At 42.8% G+C, this 24159-nt stretch overlaps 1 protein-coding gene across 1 annotated transcript in view; it reads right to left on the minus strand.

Moving 5' to 3' along the window:
* DNAH9 (dynein axonemal heavy chain 9) overlaps positions 1-24159 on the minus strand; it is a 368705-nt gene that overhangs the window by 6563 nt on the left and 337983 nt on the right. The window contains exons 67-68 of the mRNA XM_064378055.1: positions 19781-19963; positions 553-942 (exon numbers count right to left, since the gene is read on the minus strand). Of these exons, the coding sequence (XP_064234125.1) occupies positions 553-942; positions 19781-19963 (573 nt within the window). The remainder of the gene's footprint in view (positions 1-552; positions 943-19780; positions 19964-24159) is intronic.

Raw genomic sequence — 24159 nt, forward strand, 5'->3', positions numbered from 1 at the left:
TCCTCTTTGCTGACATAGGACAACATGAAAGGCAGAAGATTCCTGCCCTTTGAGAGCTCATGAATAAAGAATATGGACCAAGGAGGTGAACTAATATCCCCCAGACACACACAGCAGCAGCAGCAGCAGCAGAGATAGCTGACTCCAACACTTTCTGAGCACCGCCTATATGCCAGGCACTGTTCAAGTGTCTTACATAGTAACTCGCTTAATTTTTATGATGACACTATTCTTCCATCTAACAGGTGAGGTCTGGAAAGGTGAAACTATATCTCAGGTCACAGAGTCAATAAATGATGGTGCTGGGACTCAGATCCAGCCAGTCTGGTTCCAAAGCCCTTGCTATTAACCTCTCCACTCTACTCCCTCTGCAAAGCCTATGCTCTTTGCCCCACTCTGGCTAGATAAAATGGCTTTATGGCCTCAGAGAAAGAAAGGTTATCTAGATAAAAAGATTCAGGAGTATCTCTTTTAGTGGTCAGACTTCACAGGAAGCAATGTGCATTTAATCAGCCCCCAAAAATATGCCCTTCGGTTCATCCCAGGCTTTACCTGTGTGTCCCAGCGGGCGCCTTCCATGAAGAGGCCATGGACGTAGACCCCTTCCCGAGGAGGACTCTTAAACTCTTCTCTGTTCTTCTTTGTCACATCACATTGCAGGGCCATCTGGTCCAGTGGCCACTCATTCTTGCGGGCCGTGGACTGCATGACGGCTGTCAGGAAGGACTGGGGGTTGAAGAAGCCTGTCAGCCACACAGTGGAGGGCATTGTAAAGTCACCCGTCCAAGCCTCTAGCTCCTTAATTCTGTTGAGGAGGTCTAGGAACCAGGCAGCCAGGCCTGCGGTGGAAGGGTAGGCTCGTCTAGCCCAGGACTCTGGCACCATATCGAAGTACAGGGCATTCTGTAAGTTTTCCATGTGGCTGGTCATAGTCAGCTCCCCCTGAAGATAAAGAATGAGATGGAGAAAGTGTGAGAATGTGGGAAGTCCCTGCAAACAACTGGCCTCAGAGACCCCTGGCTCATGGCACCCAGGCAGACAAGAGTTATTCATCCTTGTTCATTTCATCTGAACATGACTCCAGGGGTGGGTGACACAATGACTTTCCTGTCTAGTACTTGCTTTGCAAGGTTTGTCTCACAGAAGCTGGTCCTTGAAAACTCTCCCTGCTCTGGTGATGTCAGAGTCTCACCTGTCTACTGACAGTGTTTCAAAAAACACACAAAAGGCAGACGATTCCTTCCCATTGCAGACCTTAAACAACTTGTGGGTTCCGTGCCATGTGACCTGACCCTAAAGCTTGAATTCCATGACTCTCCTGCATGCTGCTTAGAAACCCAATTAGCCAACACCTACAAAGATCTGTATTCCCCCAACTCAGGGATTTCCTTCAGAAATCAAGCAGCTAGGACATATAATCAACTTTACGGGACACTCAACTGCTAGACAGGATTTGTAAAGAAAGGTTTACACTGAACACCATCTTTACTTTTTTTTTTTTTTTTTTGGAGATGGAGTGTCACTCTGTCGCCCAGGCTGGAATGCAGTGGCGCAATTTCAGCTCACTGCAACCTCCACCTCCTGGGTTCAAGTTGTTCCTGCCTCAGCCTCTTAAGTAACTGGGATTACAGGCGCCTGACATCACATCTGCCTAATTTTTGTATTTTTAATAATACGCGTTTAAGTTCTCTCTGTTTCTTTTCATGGCTTGATAGCTCATTTCTTTTTTAAAGCATTGAATAATAACCCACTGTCTGGATGTACTGCAGTTTATCCATTTACCTACTGAAGGACATCCTGGTTGCTTCCAAGTTTTGGCAGTTATGAATAAAGCTGTTATAAATGTCTGTGTGCAGGTTTTGTATGATGATTTAAAAAATTACATTTACAATTTTGAGATAATTACAGATATATTTAGAGTTGTAAGAAATAATACAGACAGATCTTGTGTACCCTTTATCTGGTTTCCCTTAATGGTAACAGCTTGCAAAACTATATTACAATAGCACAATCAAGATATTGACATTGATACAGTCGAGACACAAAACATTTCCATCATGGTAGCGATTCCTGTTGTGTTTTGTGGTGTATGGCTGAAGTAGCATGCTTGTCGTCTAAAAGTTTTCTGTCTCACTAGGCTGTCTCTTTCCTGATTCCTCTCTCTCTGCTGAAGAGAACAATTTTCTTGTTTTGTCTGCATCCATTGGCATTTCTGGTTTGCTGGCTTTTTTTTTTTTTCTTTGCTCCCATTCTGAGGACTCTGAAGCATAAAGAAAATCCAAGAAACTCACTATCATGTCCTTTCTCGAGTCCTGAGGTTCCTAGATAGTCTTCATTCCTCTCTACATGTTTCAGAGTCTTATGTTTCTCCTATATAAAATGACCATGGTTTTTAGTTATACTTAAGCAGGAGAAATAGGGAAATCGATGTCTATTCCATCTTCCTGGAAGTGAAAGAGTTTATGTAAAATTAGTATTATTTCATCCTTAAATGTCTGGAGAATTTACCAGGGATACTTTCTGGATCAGGGGTTTTCTTTGTGGGAAAATTTAAATTATGAATTCAATTTTTTAAATAGATATGGGGCTAATTTAGATTATATATTTTACTTGAGTGAGCTTTGATGGAGTCTCATAGGGAATTGGTTCACTTCATCTAAGTGGTTGAATTTAATTGCAGAAAATTATTCATATAGTTCTCTTATAATGCTTTTAATGTCTATATGATTTATGATGATATCTTCCCTTCTATCCTGTTTTTTTCAAGTTTTTGTTTTTTCTCTTTTTTCTTATAAATTCTGGTAAATGTTATTCTTTTGTTTAAAAGACCAGCTTTTGGTTTCATAAAGTTTTAAAATTTTTTTGTTTTCATTTTCATTAATTCTGCTCTTTATTATTTCCTTCCTTTTGTTTACTTTGGGTTTGTTTTGCTGTCTTTTTCGTAGTTTATTTTATTACATTTATTTTTTTGAGATGGAGCCTTGCTCTTTTGCCCAGGCTGGAGAGCAGTGGCGCAATCTCGGCTCGCCGCAACCTCTGTCTCCCAGGTTCAAGCAATCTCCTGCCTCAGCCTCCTGAGTAGCTGGGACTACAGTCAATCACCACCACGTCGGCTAATTTTTGTATTTTTAGTAAGGATGGGGTTTCTCCATGTTGGTCAGGCTGGTCTCGACCTGCTGACCTGAGGTGATTCGCCCACCTTGGCCTCCCAAAGTGCCGGGATTACAGGTGTGAGCCACCGCACCCAGCTTCCTAGTTTCTTAAGGTGCCGCTTAGATCATTGATTTGGGAACTTTTTAAATTGCTGATATTTGCATCTCATGCTATACATTTCCTTCTAAGTTCTGCTTTAGCTATATATTATGGATTTTATATATTTTTTAATTTTTTCAAAATAGATTTAGAAATGTGCTATTTAATTTCCAAATACTGTGGATTTTCTGATAATTATTAATGATGTTCAATTATGCTATGGTCAGTTAATATACTGTATATGATTTTAATCCTCTCACATTGTTCGATGACATAAAATATAGTTGATTTTGGTGAGTCTTCTGTGTACTCTTGAAAAGTATGTGGATTCTGCCATTGTTGGAGTGTCTGTAAAATTAGTTAAGTTGGTTGATAATTTTGCTAAGTCTTTTTATCCTAACTAGTTTTCTGTCTACTAGTTCTACTAATTATTGAGAGAGGAGTTTTGAAACCAACTATAATTGTGAATTTGTTTATTTCTCCTTTTGATTCTACTATTTTTTGCTTTATGCATTTTGATGCTCTGTTATGAGGTGCCTAAACACTTAAGATTGTTACATCCTTCTTCACAAATTGACTTGCCATTATATAATACTCCTCCTCATCCCTGGTAATATTGCTTATTTTAAAATATAGTTAGTTTGATTTTTATATAGCCTCTACAACTTTACATATTATATTTTACATATTATATTTTAAACCTGTGTTTAGCTTGATATGTAAAGTTTTTTTGTTCTTTGTTTTGGTGGTCAGCTGTGCTAAAAGAGTTAAGGGGCATGCTTGAGACTGCTATCCTTAGAAATGCCTACTAGCCCAGCTAATGCGGGAGGCTGAGGCAGGAGAATCACTTGAACCCAGGAGGCGGAGGTTGCAGTGAGCTTGAGATTGCATCACTGCACTCCAGCCTGGCAGCAAAGGGAGATTCCATCTAAAAAAAAAAAAAAAAAAAGAAATGCCTGCTAGCATGCTAGCAAGATTGGCCTGAGGCTGGCATCTAGAAACTTAGCTCCTCATTAATGGTTAATAGATAAGGGTGGTTGACTATATCCAGACTGTGCAAACAATTTGGTTTACACTGAATACTTCTCATTTGGAGGCATGGATTTTTGGAATGTGCTAGACAGAGGGTGCCTATGTGACCACCTGCTAATAAAATTTTGGGGTGCTGGGGTCTCTAATGGGATTTCCTGGGGCAGAAACGTTACACAAATGTTACTCCATTTCCAGTGTTGGAGAGAGGATGCGCTCTATGCGATCCTTCATGAGGGGGAGGCAGCATACGGAAACCTGTAAATGGATTTCTCCTGACTTCACCTGTATCTTTTTCCCTTATTATCTGGCCATGTGTGTATTCTTACTATACCACCATAACAAATTTTAGCCATATGTATTAATACAATCGTAAGCTGAGACTCATGAGTCCTTCTAGCAAATCTCCAGATGGAGGAGTGGTGCGGAGACAGGACTCCTGACATAACAGCATATAGCTAGGTGTTGCTTTTTAAAAATTTGATCTGGCAGTTCTAATCATTACCCTGGGCACTTAAATCATTTATATTTAACGTAGTTACCATAACTACAATAATTGTAGATTATCAATTTATTTTATGGCTGCTCTAGGGCAAGAGTTGACAAACTTTTTTTTCCTGTAAAGTGTCAGATAGTAAGTAAACATTACAGGCTCTGTGAGGCACATGGTCTTTGCTGACATGACTCAATTCTGCTATTGTAGCACAAAGATAGCCATAGATAATGTATAAATGAATGATTGTGGCTGTGTTCCAAGGTTTACTTGCCAAAACAGGTTGTGGGCTGGATTTGGCCTGTTGGCCAATAGTTTGCTGAATGCTACTCTAGGATTTACAATACACATCTCTAACTCATCACACCCTAACTTCAAAATTATACCACTCCACATATGGTGTAAAAATCATATACAATATGCTTCTATTTCTCTCCTCTCATTTTTCATGCTGTTGTTGGCATACATTTTGGTTCTACATATGCTTAAAGCCCACAGTAAATTTTTATTTTTTTGTTTTAAGCTATTATTTAAAAAAAAGATTTTGGACGAGTAAAAACATCTTTCATATTACTCATATATTTACCATCTGTGGAGACCATTATTTCTTTGTTTAGATCCAAATTTCCATATGATATCATTTTCTTTCTTTCTAAGAATATTTCTTTCTTTTTTTTTTTTCTGAGACGGAGTCTCACTCTGTTGCCTAGGCTGGAGTGCAGTGGCGCAATCTCGGCTCACCACAGCCTCCACCTCTCGGGTTCTAAGAAATTTCTTTAACATTTCTTGTACCATAGGCTTGTTGGCTATGAATTATCTCAGTTGTCTGAAAACATCTTTACTTAGTTTTTTTTTTTGAAAGATATTTTTTCCTAGGCAAAGAATTCTAAGTTTACATTTTTTTTTCTTCTAGTACTTTAATGATAGTTTTCTACATTCTTCTGGCTTGCACAGCTTCTGAAAAGAAGTCTGCTGTCATTGTTTTCTTTAATTCTTTGAATATGATTTTTATTTTTCTCCTCTTGCTGCTTTTAAGGTTTTTCTTTGGCCAGGCGAGGTGGCTCATGCCACCTCCCAGCACTTTGGGAGGCTGAGGCAGGCAGATCATCTGAGGTCAGGAATTTGAGACCAGCCTAATCAACATAGAGAAACCCTGTCTCTACGAAAAATACAAAATTAGCCAGATGTGGTGGCACATGCCTGTAATCCCAGTTACTCAGGAGGCTGAGGCAGGAGAATCACTTGAACCCAGGAGGTGGAGGTTGCAGTGAGCCAAGATCGCGCCATTGCACTCCAGTGCACCATAGTGAGACCCTATCTCTACAAAAATAAAAATAAAAAATTAGTCAGGTGTGGTTGTGTGCACCTGTAGTTCTAGCTACTCAGGAGGCTGAGGTGGGACGCGCTCTTGAGCTGGGTGGCGAGGCATGATCTCACCACCACACTCCAATCTCGCCAACAGAGAAAGACTCCATCTCTGAAAACAAAAAGTTTAAAATATATGCAATACAAAGGAGTCTTAGGGCAGTGAAACTACTTTGTACGATACTCTAATGGTGGATACAAGTCATTATTTATTTGTCCAAACCCATAGGAAGTCTAACACTAAGAATGAACCCCAATGTAAACTATGAACTCTGGGTGATAATGATGTATGAGTATAGATTCATCAATTATAAGAAATGTACCATTCTGTGTGGGGAATTGCAGAGTCGGAGAGGGATAGTTTGTCTTTGAGGACAGCAGGTATATGGGAAATCTCCATTCCTTATGTGCAGTTTTGCTGTGAATGTAAAATTACTCTAACAAATATGGTCTGATAAATTTAAAAATATATGCAGTACTTAATTTTTAACACCCTTCAGAAATCTGAAATCATTTTGAAAGTAGAGGAACATAAGATATGTAACTTGGCTTTCTTAAAAATTTCTCACATCTGCTTATAATAAGATTATAATATATTCTGACAATAATTTTACACATACTAATTAAACATGCAAATGATGGAGCCCTAAAGAATGTTCTGTCTCTCAGCTTGTCAGTGAAGCAGGGACAGCCCTGGGGAAGAGAACCAGGAGCCATTTAGGAAAAGAAGAAAATATAAAATCATTCACTTTGTAGTTAGGTTTTTGAAATCGGGTATTTCCATGACTTTGAGCAGAAGTAGAAAGGACTTATTTTCAGAGGAGGAGCTGAGAAGAAATGAGAGAACTCCACTCCCAATTCTCAATGGAGAGCTCCACTGAGAGTGTACCTGTGTCCTTTCTTAAGAGGACAAGAATACATCTATGAACTCCGGGCCAGCGTTTCCTGAAAGGTGTTCAGAAAAAAATTAGTTTTCTAAGATGTTGCCAAATTGGTGGAGGCAGGGGTGGGTGGACAGGAAGATTCTGTGGCTAAACTCTGGGTTCTGGGTCCCTTCTTAAAGACTCAAGCTATACTACAGCAAAGACACCTACTTCAGTTCATTCAGTCAGTTTCCTGAACTCCTCTGGCCTGAATCCTGTGTAATAGTAATTAATATTCACACTTACTTGCTCACAGGTCAAGAGTCAACCAAAAGAAAACACTGGACCCTTCACTCAATGCTGCATTTCAATGTCTATAATGTGCTTTCTTAGTTTTGGCATTGCAGGGAAACTTGGGAGAACTACAGGTTGGTGGCACCTTTTCAGGATATGCGGGCTATCTGGCTGTGACCTTAACCCTTTAATTCATCCCTATACATAAATGCTTTTATAATCTTTCTTAGGCATAATACAAAGTAAAAACCTCGTTTTTCCTGTACATTTTCATTCTTTTAAATCAAGGAGCTTGTTAAAAGCCTGGATTCACCGGGCGCGGTGGCTCATGCCTGTAATCCCAGCACTTTGGGAGGCTGAGGCAGGTGGATTACGAGGTCAGGAGATGGAGACCATCCTGGCTAACACAGTGAAACCCTGTCTCTACTAAAAATACAAAAAATTAGCCGGGCGTGGTGGCGCAGTGCCTGTAATCCCAGCTACCTGGGAGGCTGAGGCAGGAGAATTGCTTGAACCCGGGAGGCAGAGGTTGCATGAGCCGAGATCGCGCCACTGTGCTCCAGCCTGGAGTCATAGGCTTGGATTCATAAAAAAGGCTTGGATTCATAGGGTCTAGTCCAATCTAAGGACTCATACCTCTAGGAGTGAGGCCAGGGACCTCCATTTGAAAAGGGCACCTCTGGTGTGTCTGAAGTAGCTGTTGCCCTGGGCTCACAGTCACACAGTGGGTGTTCCGTCCACAGAGGGCCAAGAGATGGGGCAGCAGCACCCAGGTCCTCCCTCCTGAGGGGATTCCATGCTGTAGCCTGTCCTGAGGCTTAGCTCCTCCCTGCTTTTTCTTCCCTATGAAGATGTTCTTTGCAAGGAGCTTTCATTTGTTTAAGACACTGGGAGCTGAGGATGTGGGAAGAAATAAAAGTGCTAAGGGTCCCACTCCTTCCAGGCTGGCTTCCAGGCTGGGTTGGCAGCAGCCTTTTTATTCAGGTATTCTGGTAGAGTACTGGAAGGCCAAAGGCATATGGGCCAGGACAGCTGCCCAGTGGGTGGAGAGTAAAGGGCCATATCATGGCCCATCCTTCCAGAACTGAACTATTAAGTCAACACACAGTGCATCAGAATAAAGAGCCAGACTAGGCCGGGCATGGTGGCTCATGCCTGTAATCCCAGCACTGGGAGGCCGAGGCAGGTGGATCACTTGAGGGCAGGAGTTTGAGACCAACCTGGCCAACATGGTAAAACCCCATCTCTACTAAAAAAAAAACATAAAAATTAGCAGGGCATGGTGGCAGGCACCTGTAATCCCAGCTACTCAGGAGGCTGAGGCAGGAGAATCATTTGAACCTGGGAGGTGGAGGTTGCAGTGAGCCGAGATTATGCCACTGCACTCCAGCCTGGGTTACAGAGCAAAACTCCCATCTCAAAAAAAAAAGAAAAAAAAAAAAAAAAGAAAGCTAGACTAGATCTCCAGTCAGCAAGCCAGACTTTAAACTTGAACAGTTTCACATCTTTAGAAACAGATTTTGTCAATCAGGAGAGGCAATCAACTACTAAAGCAAAGAAAAAAAAGCCTGATGTCATCATACCTTTCAATGATAAAAATTAGTTCCCGGCTGGGTGTGGTGGCTCATGCTTATAATCCCTCAGCCTCTCAGGAGCCCGAGGCAGGCAGATCACAAGGTCAGGTGTTAGATACAAGCCTGGCTAATATGGTGAAACCCTGTCTCTACTAAAAAAATACAAAAATTAGCCAGGCAGAATAGGATCCAAAATGGCTGAATAAGAACAGCTCTGGAGTGCAGTTCCCAGCAAGAACAGTGCAGAGTGTGAGTGCCCACCACATTTCCAAACAAATTTTCACTGCCCACACACCAGGAGATTCCTGGGCCAAAAAGCACCACGAGTTTTCAGCATGGCAGGTGCTGGATTGGCACACAGAAACTCACACAAGTCTGGGCGGCCGTTTCAACTGGTGCCTGGAACACCTAGGAGACAGAGCCACCCATTCAACTGAAAGGGAGGGGGCAGAGACAGGGAACCAGGTGCTCTGGCTCGGCGGGTACCATCCTCACAAAACAAGCAATCTGAAACGCTCTGGATTGAGAGTTTCGCAGGAAGTGCAGCTGGACCCAGGACGGTCCAGCTCAGTGAGGGGAAGGGCATCCCCCACTACTGAGGCAGTCTGCCACTACCAAGGCAGTTCACAGTAGCTGGACAGAGCCTGTGGCAGCTCAGCAACACCTCTGCTAGCAGACTGTGACTAGACTACTCCGTGTGGGGCAGGGCATCTATGAAAAAAGGCAGCAGTATGACAGGAACTTATAAATAAAGCCTACCTTCCTAGGTCAGAGCACCTGGGAAAAGAGGCGGTTATGAGTTCTGCTGCAGCAGACTTAAAAGTACCTTCCCAGCACTTTGGGAGGCCAAGGCGGGTGGATCACGAGGTCAAGAGATCGAGACCATCCTGATCGACATGGTGAAACCCCGTCTCTACTAATACAAAAAATTAGCTGGGCACGGTGGCGCGTGCCTGTAATCCCAGCTACTCAGGAGGCTGAGGCAGGAGAATTGCCTGAACCCAGGAGGCGGAGGTTGCGGTGAGCCGAGATCGCGCCATTGCACTCCAGCCTGGGTATCAAGAGCGAAACTCCGTCTCAAAAAAAAAAAAAAAAGTACCTGCCCAGCAGCTCTGTATGGACCAATGGAGATCCCAGCACAGCACTTGAGCTCCTATAAGGGACAGACTGTCTTCTCAAGCAGCTCCCCAACCCCCATATACCCAAAAAGACAGCTCATAAAGGAGAGCTCAGGCCGACATCTGGCAGATTCCCTTCTGGGACTAAGATAACAGAAGAAGAAACCAGCAGCAACCCTGTTCTGCAGCCCCCGCGGGTGATCCCCAGGCAAGCAGGGTCTGGAGTGGACCTCCAGCAGTTCTTCAGCAGAGGGACCTGACTGTTAGAAGGAAAACTAAGAAACAGAAAGAAATAACTTCATCATCAACAAAAAAGACATCCACTCAGAGACCCCATCCGCAAGTCACCAACTACAAAGACCACAGGTAGATAAAGCCACTAAGATGGGAAGGAACCAGCACAAAAAGGATGAAAACACCAAAAACCAGAACGTCTCTCCTCCTACAAAGGATCACAACTCCTCACCAGCTAGGGATCAAAGATGGATGGAGAATGAATCTGATGAATTGACAGAAACAGGCTTCAGAAGGCAGGTAATAGCAAACTTCTCAGAGCTAAAAGAACATGTGCTAACCCAATGCAAAGAAACTAAGAACCTAGAAAAAAAGGTTAGATGAGGTGCTAACTAGAATAAACAGCTTAGAGAAGAATATAAACGACTTGATGGAGCTGAAAAACACAGCACGAGAACTTCACAAAGCATACACAAGTTTCAATAGCCTAATCGATCAAGCAGAAGAAAGGATATCAGAGATTGAAGATCAACTCAATGAAATAAAATGAGAAGGCAAGAATAGAGAAAAAAGAATGAAAAGAAATGAACAAAGCCTCCAAGAAATATGGGATTATGTGAAAAGACCTAATCTATGTTTGATAGGTGTACCTGAATGTGACAGAGAGAATGAATCCAAGCTGGAAAACACTCTTCAGGATATTATCCAGGAGAACTTCCCCAACCTAGCAAGCCAAGCCACCGTTCAAGTCCAGGAAATGCAGAGAACACCACAAAGACATTCCTCAAGAAGAGCAACCCCAAGGCACATAATCATCAGATCCACCAGGGTTGAAATGAAGGAAAAAATGCTAAGGGCAGCCAGAGAGAAAGTTTGGGTTACCCACAAAGGGAAGCCCATCAGACTCACAGCAAATCTCTCAGCAGAAATGCTACAAGCCAGAAGAGAGTGGGGGCCAATATTCAACATCCTTAAAGAAAAGAACTTTCAACCTAAAATTTCATATCCAGCCAAACTAGGCTTCATAAGCGAAGGAGAAATAAAATCATTTATGGACAAGCAATTGCTGAGAGATTTTGTCACCGCCAGGCTTGCCTTACAAGAACTCCTGAAAGAAGCACTAAACAAGGAAAGGAACAACCAGCACCAGCCACTCCAAAAACGTACCAAATGGTAAAGGCCATCAACACAATGAAAAAAATGTGTCAACTAACGGGCAAAACATCCAGCTAGCATCAAAATGGCAGGATCAAATTCACACATAACAATATTAACCTTAAACAGAAACAGGCTAAATGACCAATCAAAAGACACAGACTGGCAAATTGGATAAAAAGTCAAGACTCATCAGTGGGCTGTATTCAGGAAACCCATCTCATGTGCAAGGACACACATAGGCTCAAAATAATGGGATGGAGGGAGATTTATCAAGCAAATGGAGAGCAAAAAAAAAAAAAAAAAAAAAAGCAGGAGTTGCAATCCTAGTCTGATAAAATGGACTTTAAACCAACAAAGATCAAAAGAGACAAAGAAGGGCATTACATAATGGTAAAAGGATCAATGTAACAAGAAGAGCTAACGATCCTAAATATATATGCACCCAATACAGGAGCACCCAGGTGCATAAAGCAAGTTCTTAACGACCTACAAAGAGATTTAGACTCCCACACAATAATAGTGGGAGACTTTAACACTCCACTGTCAATATTAGACAGATCAACAAGACAGAAAATTAACAAGGATATCCAGGACTTGAACTCAGATCTGGACCAAGCAGACCTAATAGACATCTACAGAAATCTCCACCCCAAATCCACAGAATATACATTCTTCTCAGCACCGCATTGCACCTACTCTAAAATTGACCACATAATTGGAAGTAAATCACTCCTCAGCAAATGCAAAAGAACAGAAATCATAACAAACAGTCTTTCAGACCACAGGGCAATCAAATTAGAACTCAGAATTAAGAAACTCAGAACCACACAGCTTCATGGAAACTGAACAACTGGCTCCGGAATGTCAACTGGATAAACAATGAAATGAAAGCAGAAATAAAGATGTTCTTTAAAACCAACAAGAACGAAGACATAATGTACCAGAATCTCTGGGACACATTTAAAGCAGTGTCTAGAGGGAAATTTACAGCAATAAATGCCCACATGAGAAGCAAGGAAAGATCTAAAATTGACACCCTATCGTCAAAATTGAAAGAGCTAGAGGAGCAAGATCCAAAAAACTCAAAAGCTAGCAGAAGACAAGAAATAACTAAGATCAGAGCAGAACTGAAGGAGATAGAGACACAAAAAATCCTTCAAAAAATCAACAAATCCAGGAGCTGGTTTTTTGAAAAGATGAACAAAATAGACTGCTAGCCAGATTAATAAAAAAGAAATGAGATAAGAATCAAATAGATGTGATAAAAAATGATAAAGGGGATATCACCACTGATTCCACAGAAATACAAACTACAATCAGAGATTAATACAAACAACTCTATGCACATAAACCAGTAAACCTGGAAGAAATGGATAAACTCCTGGGCACTTGCACCCTCCCAAGCCTAAACCAGGAAGAAGTTGAAACCTTGAATAGACCAATAACAAGGGCTGAAGTTCAGGCAGCAATTAATAGCGTACCAACCAAAAAAGCCCAGGTCCAGCTGAGTTCACAGCTGAATTCTACCAGATGTACAAAGAGGAGCTGGCACCATTCCTTCTGAAACTATTCCAAACAATACAAAAAGAGAGAATACTCCCTAACTTATTTTATGAGACCAACATCATCCTGATACCAAAACCTGGCAGAGACTCAACAAAAAAAGAAAACTTCAGGCCAATATCCATGATGAACATAGATGCAAAAATCTTCAATAAAATACTGGCAAACCGATTGCAACAGTACATCAAAAAGCTTATCCATCATGATCAAGTAGGCTTCATTCCAGGGATGCAAGGCTGATTCAACATACACAAGTCTATAAACGTAATCCACCACATAAACAGAACCAAAGACATGAACATCAATATCATGAAAATGGCCATACTGCCCAAAGTAATTTATAGATTCAACACTATCCCCATCAAGCTACCAATGACCTTCTTCACAGAACTGGAAAAATCTACCTTAAACTTCATATGGAACCAAAAGAGATCACGCATAGCCAAGACAATCCTAAGCAAAAAGAACAAAACTGGAGGCATCACACTACCTGATTTCAAACTATACTACAAGGCTACAGTAATCAAAACAGCATGGTACTGGTACCAAAACAGAGATATAGACCGATGGAACAGAACAGAGGCCCTGGAGGCAATGCCGCACATCTCCAACCATCCGATCTTTGACAAACCTGACAAAAACAAGCAATGGGGAAAGGATTCCCTGTTTAAGAGTAAATGGTGTTGGGAAAACTGGCTAGCAGTGTGCAGAAAGCAGAAACTGGACCCCTTACTGACACCTTACACTAAAATTAACTCCAGATGGATTAAAGACTTAAACATAAGACCTAACACCATAAAAACCCTAGAAGAAAATCTAGGCAAAACCATTCGGGACATAGGCATAGGCAAGGACTTCATGACCAAAACACCAAAAGCATTGGCAACAAAAGCTAAAATAGACAAATGGGATCTAATTAAACTCCAGAGCTTCTATATAGCAAAATAAACAATCATTAGAGTGAATCGGCAACCAACAGAATAGGAAAAAATTATTACAATCTACCTATCTAGACAAAGGGCTAATATCCAGAATCTACAAAGAACTAAAACAGATTTACAAGAAAAAAACAAACCCATCCAAAAGTGGGCAAAGGAGATGACAGACACTTTTCAAAAGAAGACATGGCTGGGCGCGGTGGCTAAGAAGGCTGGGCACGGTGGCTCACGCCTGTAATCCCAGCACTTTGGGAAGCCGAGGCGGGCGGATCACGAGGTCAAGAGATCGAGACCATCCTCACCATGATGAAACCCCGTCTCTACTAAAAATACAAAAAAAATTAGCTGGGTGTGGTGGCACGCACCTGTAATCCCACTCGGGAGGCTGAGGCAGAGGAATCGCTTGAACCCAGGAGGCAGAGGTTGCAGTGAGCCGAGATTGCGCCACTGCACTCCAGCCTGGAGACAGAGCAAGACTCCGTCTCAAAAAAAAAAAAAGAAGAAGACACATATGAGGCCAACAAACTATGAAAAAATGCTCACCATCACTGGTCATTAGAGAAATGCAAATCAAAACCACATTGAGATACCACCTCACGCCAGTTAGAATGGCGATCATTAAAAAATCTGGAGACAACAGATGCTGGAGAGGATGTGGAGAAATAGGAACACTTTTACACTGTTGGTGGGTGTGTAAACTAGTTCAACCATTGTGAAAGACAGTGTGCTGCTTCCTCAAGGACCTAGAAATAGAAATTCCATTTGACCCAGCAATCCCATTACTGGGTATATATCCAAAGGATTATAAATCATTCTATTATAAAGACACATGCACACATATGTTCATTGTGGCACTGTTTACAATAGCAAAGACCTGGAACCAACCCAAATGCCCATCGACGATAGACTGGATAAGGAAAATGTGGCACATACACACCATGGAATATTATGCAGCCATAAAAAATGATGAGTGTGTGTCCTTTGTAGGGATATGGATGAATCTGGAAACCATCATTCTCAGCAAACTGACACAAGAACAGAAAATCAAACACTGCATGTTCTCACTCATAGGTGGGTGTTGAACAATGAGAATACATGGACACAGGGAGGGGAGCATCACACACTGGGGTCTGTTGGGGGGGAAGGGAGGGACAGTGTGGGGGTGGGGAGGGATAACATGGGGAGAAATACCAGATGTAGGTGACGAGGGGATGGAGGCAGCAAACCACATTGCCATGTGTGTACCTATGCAACAATCCTGCATGATCTGCACATACACCCCAGAACCTAAAGTACAATAAAAAAAATAATTAACCAGGCATGGTGGCGGGCGCCTGTAGTCTCAGCTACTTGGGAGGCTGAGGCAGAAGAATTGCTTCAACCCAGGAGGCGGAGGTGCAGTGAGCTGAGATTACACCACTGCACTCCAGCCTGGCGGCGACAGTGAAACTCCATCTCCAAAAAAACCAACAAAACCAACACAAAAATTAGTTCCGATCCCGTCCCAGATTCTGGGCTGACCATGGCTCCATCTAAGATATATACTGCCTAAATGAAATAGAATACAAACCACAGATGAGAGCCACATGGGTAATTAAAAATTTCCTAGAATTCACATTTTAAAAGGTAAAAAACCCAACTAGGTGAGTTTAACTTTTATTTAACTCAGTATATCTAAAATACCAAATATCATTTCAATATATAATAAATATAAAAATACTACACTATTTTATAGTTTTTGGTCTTATGGCTTTGAAATCTGGTGTCTAATTTACACTTATAGCACATCTCAATTTGGACTATCACATTTCAAGGCTCAGTAGTCACCTGTCATTGATGGCTAATATATTGGGCATCAAAAGTCTAAGAATTTGTCTTCTGTAGTTTTCCTACATAGGCAGATAATTTCTGGGCAATCTGCCATTAGTATATGGCCTTTTGAAAATTATGCCTAGTTGTTATTGTAACAGAATAAATTGGCCAGTGGGCATTTGGTACATCAGGCTTTTGTGAGTTTGGTTAGTGGGAGTCAGTACCCCTTCCAGTCAGCCCTGGGATAGTCACAGGACCTGGTTCCTCATGTTGTATGGGAATACACAGACATAGAGAGTGGAATAATAAACAATGGAGAAACGGATGTCTGACTTTGGTGAATGCCCAAAATAATTCCTCTCTGTGGGAACATATTTGTGGCCAGCTGGCCTTCCCCAGATGATGCCTTCCTTTACCACTTTTGTGTGCCTTGAGCTCCCATAGTCCTCAGGGATTTACAATGCTGTGCCTTGCAGTTAGCTAATACTTTTTGGGCAGATATTATAGCCTCCCATCCAGCCAAACATGAAGTCTGGTGAATAACAATCTCTTTATCATGAATGCTAACAGTGTTGACTTAATGACTTCAAAAATTAGACATTTTCTAACTTTGGTGCCCAGTCCAGGCACAGCATCTGGGTTTGTCTGATTAATGCGTTGGATAACGTGAGTTACCCTATGTCTCCCTATGCTCAACTTGAAACAGTCCTAGAACTTTTTTATTTTTCTGGTTGCAAGCATATTTTTCCTTTTTCGATTTTAAAATATTGTTATGTATTTAGCAGGTACAAGTGCAGATTTCTTCCCTGCATTTATTGCACAGTAGTGCAATTCGGGCTTTTAGTGCACCCTCACCTGAAGAGCGAACACTGCATCCAATAGGCAATTTTTCACTCCTCACTCCCCTCCTTTCTTCCCACCTTTTGATGCCTCCAGTGTTTATTATTCCACTCTCTATGTCTGTGTATTCCCATCGTGTAGCCCCAACAGTCCTAGAACTTTAAAGTGATTTTTGTTTTTTTTGAGACAGAGTCTTTCTCTGTCACCCAGGCTGGAGTGCAGTGGTGCGATATCAGCTCACTGCAACCTCCGCCTCCCAGGTTAAAGTGATTCTCCTGCCTCAGCTTCCGTAGTAGCTTGGATTATAGGTGCCCGCCACCATGCCTGGCTTATTTTTGCATTTTTAGTACAGACAGGGTTTATTCACCATGTAGGCCAGGCTGGTCTCCAACTCCTGACCTCAATGATCCACCTGCCTTGGCCTCCCAAAGTGTTGGGATTACAGGTGTGAGCCACTGTGCCCGGCATAAAGTGATTGTTAAACACAGAAAGTAAAGAAGGAAAACCTCAAGCAGAATCTCTTTTTCCCCTGCACCCCGCCAGGTAAGCTGGTCAGCAAGCCAAGCATGCCTTCCACCAGTGTCTGGGAGGAGCTCGGAGCTGATGTTCCTTGCTGTTCCATCTGAGGGACTTGACCCAATGGGGCCCTCCACCTGTCACTCACAGGCCAGACCATCCTGCGAACCCCTCCTGCCCGGTCACCTGCTTCAGCTGTTTTCCCTGCTGTTCTTATTTCTGGCCAGCTCAGCTTAATCCCTCCCTAGACTTAAAACTCTCTTCTCAGCTGGGCACAGTGGCTCACGCTTGTAATCCCAGCACTTTGGGAGGCCAAGGCAGGCTGATCATGAGGTCAGGAGTTCAAGACCAACCTGTCCAATATAATGAAACCCCGTTTCTACTAAAAAATTAGCTGGGCATGGTGGCGCATGCCTGTAGTCCCAGCTACTTGGGAGGCTGAGGCAGGAGAATCGCTTGAACCTGGGAGACGGAGGTTGCAGTGAGCTGAGATCAAGCCACTACACTCCAGCCTGGGTGACAGTGAGACTCTGTCTCAAAACAAACAAACAAACAAACAAACAAAACCCTCTCTTTTCTGAACTCTGTTGCCATCCCCTTTGTACCTTCATTTTGCCACAAATACCACTGTCCAACTTTTTCTTCTGCCTCTTGCCTTCATGCTGTGTTTCCCAAACTTGAGTCATCCTATTCATTTCCTGGCAGGTGATGAAACATTATGGATTTCCAGGCCCCACCCCCAGAGGTGGGCAGGACCGGAGCATGGAGATGGGAACATGTGATAAAATTTCCGGGGAGTCTGAGGACCAGGCCAGCTTGAGGGATGGTCCTAAGCAGAGTCTGGGATTCAGGACAGTAAGTTTGAATGGAGATTGCTCTGTCTGTCTTCCATTTCACAGTGGGACCAGGAGACAAAGGTCCTGGCTGCTTTGCGGTCATTGTTTCATCACCTTCTGGAGGTTCACCCCCTCACTGTTGCTCATCTGAGTGGACCTGTAGCTGCAGCCAAACCATGTTAACTCCGAGAACAGACCTTGGACTGCTATGCTCTGTGCCTCTGGGAGCTCCTGCCTTTTACGATCACCTGTCACAATCCTATCCTTCCTCCAGAAGCCCCTCAATGCCACCTCTTCCCTGGGGCTTTCCTTATCCTACATACAGCACGTGTTTCTTCTTTCTTCTCCCACGTCTCTGTATGTGGCACTTAATTAATTCCACCCTGCTTCATATCAGTGTGTGTGTTTCCTTTCCCACAAGACTATCCTTCTGCAAGAGAAGGCTCCCTTTCCAATCTCCTTTGCACCCTCCAGCAGGCAGTGCAGAGACTTGCCCAAGGAGCTCATCAATCAACATTACTTGAATCAGACTGAAAGAAAAGAGAACCTCCCTCCCCCATCCTTCATCTTTGCCCAGGCAAGCTCTGAGACATGGCACACACTGCAGCAAAGGCTCTTGGAAGAAAAATGAGTGAATGAATTGGAAGTCGAATGGGTAAAGAGGATGCATCACATTACGCAAGTTCCATAACCCTTTAAAATTGCAGCAAACCTACTCAAGATCGTTACTAATATACACCTGTGTACCTCAGTAATGGAACTGCATTGCATGACAGGCAGTTTTCTTATTTACATGTGATATTGCTCTGTGGAATTCTGTACTTCATTTGATTACAAGCTGGTAGAGAATTTGGAAACATTACCAAACATTGTCCATCTTCAACATTCCCTTCCTGTCTCCCCTTCCTTTTCATTTATTTTTATTTTTATTTTTTTGAGATGAGCATCGCTGTTTTTGCCCAGGCTAGAGTACAATGGTGCCATCTCAGCTCATTGCAACCTCCATCTCCCAGGTTCAAGAGATTCTCCTGCCTTAGCCTCCCGAGTAGCTGGGATTACAGACAAGCCCCACCACTCCTGGCTAATTTTCATATTTTTAGTAGAGATGGGGTTTCACCATGTTGGCCAGGCTGGTCTTGAACTCCTGACCTCAGGTGATCCACCCTCCTTGGCCTCCCAAAGTGCTGAGATTACAGGCATGAGCCACCAAGCCCACCACTCTCCTTCCTTCTTATTTCCTTCTGCCCATGTTGAGGTGGGGTGGAGGAAGGAGAAAGAAAATTAAGAGATTAAGCAAACAAAGAAACCCTAACCTAGATTTTGCAGTCTGTTTCATCGTCTGTGTGACTCTGTGTGAAAAAACTCATACACGTTTTTCCTATCTGCATGTGACCCTGGTAGTTTAACCCCAAGAGCCAGACATGAAGGCAGCAGTATGTTCCACACTTGGACTTTCAAGGCTGAGCGTTCATTTACAATTCTTTAAATAAACACGCCAATGTAAACTGACAGCAGTCACCTTCCTCAGCTCCTGAAAGGCAGCAAGAGCTCCCATTGACCTGTCATCCAAATGAACAGTAATAACAGGCTCTGTGCTAGGCACTTTACATCGTTTTATGGTGAGGAAAGTAAACTTGTCTAAGTAAGTGGTAGTAGAAATCGTAGACTCTTTCCTTGTTGAAGAGAAATGTCAAAGATTGTATAATATCTTGGTTCTTGCAGACAACCTCATGGCCAGACTTTGGTTTTTGGGGCGTAATACCTTTCAGGCATCTAGGATGCTGCAGGACAACAGATCCCCAGCTTCCAGGTCCCCCAGTGCTCCTCCTTCCCCACGGGGGTCCAGCTATGTCCTCTGGCAATGTTGCCTCCATGCCTTACAAGACCGCACTCACCTTTAAGCCAAGCTCCAGCTCCCTCAGCGAGCGCTGAATTTCTCTGGTGAGGATGTTCATCCGGCCACACTCCTGGAAGGCAACTACAATGTAGGGGGTGCGCTCCTCCACGTTGGCCATCAGTTCAGGTATGTTAAACTCATCTGTCACCCGCTCCAATATTTCTTCCAGGAGTGCCTTGACCTGCCCCACAGAAGGAAAGCATTAAGAAAGGGCTCTATTCTCCAGAAGGAATCCGTTTTCTTGCAGTGTGGGACTAGAGATGCCAATCGTCCATCGCCGGCTGCCCCTCCACCCACTGACCTGGCCAGACTCTCGCCTGCTTGCCTAGGTCAGCTGGGTCAGGACTGAGGACTGAGTGACCACAGTAGGACCTCTTCATAGGCTGGCCAAGTTCCTGGGACTTGTGTGACTAGCGTGATAATATTAACACAGATATCTCTCTAAGAACTGGAGATGAAAAACTTAGAGGCTGACCCAGTTGGCTATGGGAATCAAACTAGAAAGCTGTAAGAGAGACTTGGGTCACAGGTGGCCCCTGGGGGCCATGTGAAGCTGAAGTGATGAGCAGCAATGACAAATCTATCTATCTATATCCAGATACAGTATATCTATATACAGTTATATATAATATCTATTATCTATCTAATCTATCAATCATCTATCTAATCTATCAATCTATCTAATCTATCAATCATCTATCTAATCTATCAATCAATCTAATCTATCAATCACCTATCATCTAATCTATCAATTATCTATCTATCTATCTATCTATCTGTTCATCCACTCAGTTCTGAACTTTATGAGGCAACACTGCAGTTTCTCTTCTTGAGTTCTGGAAGAAACACCCTCATCTATCATGTAAACCTGCTGTTGTACCCCATGATTCCTTTTCCCACACAAACTGTCAGCTAATTAGATCAGGGGAACTAGAACAACTAGGATCTGTCTCCTGGAAAATTGGAATTGAGGCTCAGAGATTCTGAGTTAATTTGGGGCAAGCACTTGGAGGCTGAGTCTGCCATTTTGGAATAAATGAGTGAGCCCAGGAGATCTGTCAGCAAAGAAAGAAAAATGAAGCAGGCGCAGACACAACAGACCACACGACCTGCAGATTGGGACAGAGGGAGAGAAGGAGGGAGGGAGGGAGCTAGTGAGCACCAGCCCTTTCTGGAGTCCTGAGAGCTGAGCTCTAGGTGCCTGTGGTCGGTGTCTGTTGTTTTTGTCTGTTCATTATCTCTCTTCCCTTCTAGGAACAATTCCCTATCTCTTGTGTGAAACTACCTCTTCCCCATTGTTTTAGGGGACAGTCCCTGGGCCCAGTTTCCCCTGAACTGAGTTAATCAGATTCTATTTCCCAGGAGCACGATTTGAAATCTCAAGCCTGGAATCCAAGGAACCACTGGCAGGATGGAGGTGCCAGGAAATGACTGCCTACCCTTCTTTCTACCTGGGACTCTAGAGCCATCGTGATTTTTATCTGTTCTAAGGTTGATTCTCTTGATATAGTGAGCTATTTCTTGCCTAGTTAAGCTATATTGGTGTCTATTGCTTGCAACGAAGGAGCCCTGACCACGTTAATACAGTTCTGCCATGCATTACCCATGTGAATGTAAGAAAGTTGCTTAGGCCTCAATTTTCTCCAACTGTAAACACTTCCAAGAGTGTCTTTTTCTCCACTTGTCCCCTTTCCCAACTCCCAGAGTTGATGCAAAGATTAAATCAAATGAGCTGATGAGTGTGGCAGTCACCGAAAGCTATAGGGAACTATGTAAGTGTAAAGGATGATACATATTCACCTTGCTTTGTATTGTTAACATACAATGGCTTTTCCAGGAAAAGAACTGATGTTAGGAAAAAAGAAAGTAAAAACCCATCACTCTGTCATGAATGGGTCTTTGGTGCTGTCATAGCAAGAACTGGAATCGGATTTTAATGGTACCTGAGAACTACTGCTAGGGTAGAAGACAAATGGCTAAAATTATATTTTTTCCTCTAGAGCAGTGTTTGAAAAAGCAGCTCTATATCAGCAAGCTTCCATTTGGACATTATTCACAAAGAGACAAAAAGATAGTCTGGAGGTATTGTTCCAAAATACATAGGATGTGGGGACGCAGAGTTCTGTTTCATCTCTGATCAGACTGTCAAGAGTGTGGGGGCTGAGGAGGCAGAGGGCTGATAGGGAAGGGCCCAGGTCTGCAGGGCCCTCTTTTTCTCAGGGAACCCAGAGACTCCTTCAGATGGGAGGAGTGGGTTCCAAAGGATGGGTTACACTTTATTTCCACAAACACTTCTACTTTCTTCCTTTTAGAAAAGTGATAAAGCTTATCAGAAAAATCTAAACATTTCTGATACACATGATATTAGAAGCAAAGTCCTCTCACAGTCTTAACTCTTTCCCTAATGGGAGAAAAACACTATTCAACTGTTAGTTTTTTGGTATATATTCCTGCAGATGCCCTTCAGTATACATAACCCTATTCCTCTATCATCTATCCATCTATCTGTTAACTATCCATCCATCATCCATCTACCCATCACCCACCCATCATCCATCCATCCATCAATTATGTATCATCATCTATCTACCCATCACCCATCCATCCATCATCCATCAATTATCTATCTATCATCATCCATCTACCTATCACCCATCTATCCATTCATCCATCCATCAATTATCAATCCATCATCACCCATTTACCCATCCCTCATCCATCTATCCATCTATCCATTATCTATCACCCATCCATCCACCCATCCACCCATCCATCCATCTTCTATCCATCCATCAACTATCCATCCATCACCCATCTACCCATCACTCATCCATCCATCCATCAATTATCTATCATCATCCATCTACCCATCACCCATCCATCCATTCATCTATCCATCAATTATCTATCCATCATCACCCATTTACCCATTATCATCCATCCATTATCACCCATCCATCTACCCATCCATCCATCCCATCCACCCATCCATCCATCCATCCATTATCTATCCATCACCCATCCATCCACCCATCCATCCATCCTCTCCATCCATCTACCCATTCATCCATCCATCCGTTATCTATCTATCAGCCATCTACCCATCACCCATCCATCAATTATATATCCATTATCACCCATCTACCCATCACCCATCCATCCATTCATCATCTATCCATCACCCATCCATCCACCCATTCATCCTCTCCATCCATCCATCCATGTGTCTATCATGCCAACATTTCTTCTCTTTCTTTTTAGCTATATACTAAAATCCCCAACTTCCCTTCATCTAGATATGGGAGCAGATTTGAGTCAAGAGTTCATGAGTGTATGTGGAGTGTGCAACCTGTCAGTCATTTACTACTTAACAAGAAAATACTCTCTGGGCTTTGACTCTTTGCCCTTCATCTTGAGCTGAGCTACTCTGTGGACAGGAAGGAACATAGCTCACAGGAACGTGTGAGCTATGTGAGAAACACCACCATGGCCAAATGCTGGGATATGGCACAATCAGATGTGCACCCAGTAACCTGCATACTTGTCCCATGCAGCACTATGCATGGCAAGTAATCACAGTTCGTATTGTTTCTGAAATACACACACACACACACACACACACACACACACACGCACACACCCTTTCTTGGGTTAGCTGGGGGAGGGGATAAGGAAATAGTAAGTGTTAGAACCTTCTTTGAACCTTGACTGAAGAATTCTAAATCCATTACTTACACAGTCTTAGCCTTTTTCAGTTTTAGATCTAGGAACATTATGCATTCTGGGTGAGTTCTTCTCTTTATTTTAAAATTATACATCAAATAGTGGAATAGCCTGACTAGAACAATATAGAGCAGCTTTCTCGAAGTACGCTCACCTCATCAAAATAGCTAGATTGCCAATGCAACCTAACCCCAGGCCTCAGAATCAGAATTCCAATCTCTCTGGCACATTCTTAGACATATTAAAATTTGGGAAATACTATTTGGATGACATGACTTCATACCTTTATATAAAAGTCAAACTCTTCTAGTATCAATCAGTTTGCTTTCCTAAAATCAGTCTCTAGAGCCTAAAAGTTTGAGAATCTTACCGAGGATGTTTACTTGTAAACCTAAAGGTATCTCTAAGTTAAAGAACCCAAGCAGGACCCGGTGCCGTGGCTCACGCCTATAATTCTAGCACTTGGGGAAGTCAAGGTGAGAGGATTGCTTGACCCCAGGAGTTCAAGACCAACCTGGGCAACATAGTGAGACTCTGTCTCTACAAAAAGTTAAAAAATTAGCAGGGCATGGTGGTACACGCCTTGCAGTCTCAGCTACTCAAGAGGCTGAGGTGGAAGGATTGCTTAAGGTTGGGAATTGGAGACTGTAGTGA

Source organism: Aotus nancymaae, unplaced genomic scaffold (genome assembly GCF_030222135.1).
Source record: "Aotus nancymaae isolate 86718 unplaced genomic scaffold, 86718_ANA_hifiasm-v0.15.2.pri h1tg000018l, whole genome shotgun sequence".
In the NCBI taxonomy this organism is placed as follows: Eukaryota; Metazoa; Chordata; class Mammalia; order Primates; family Aotidae; genus Aotus; species Aotus nancymaae.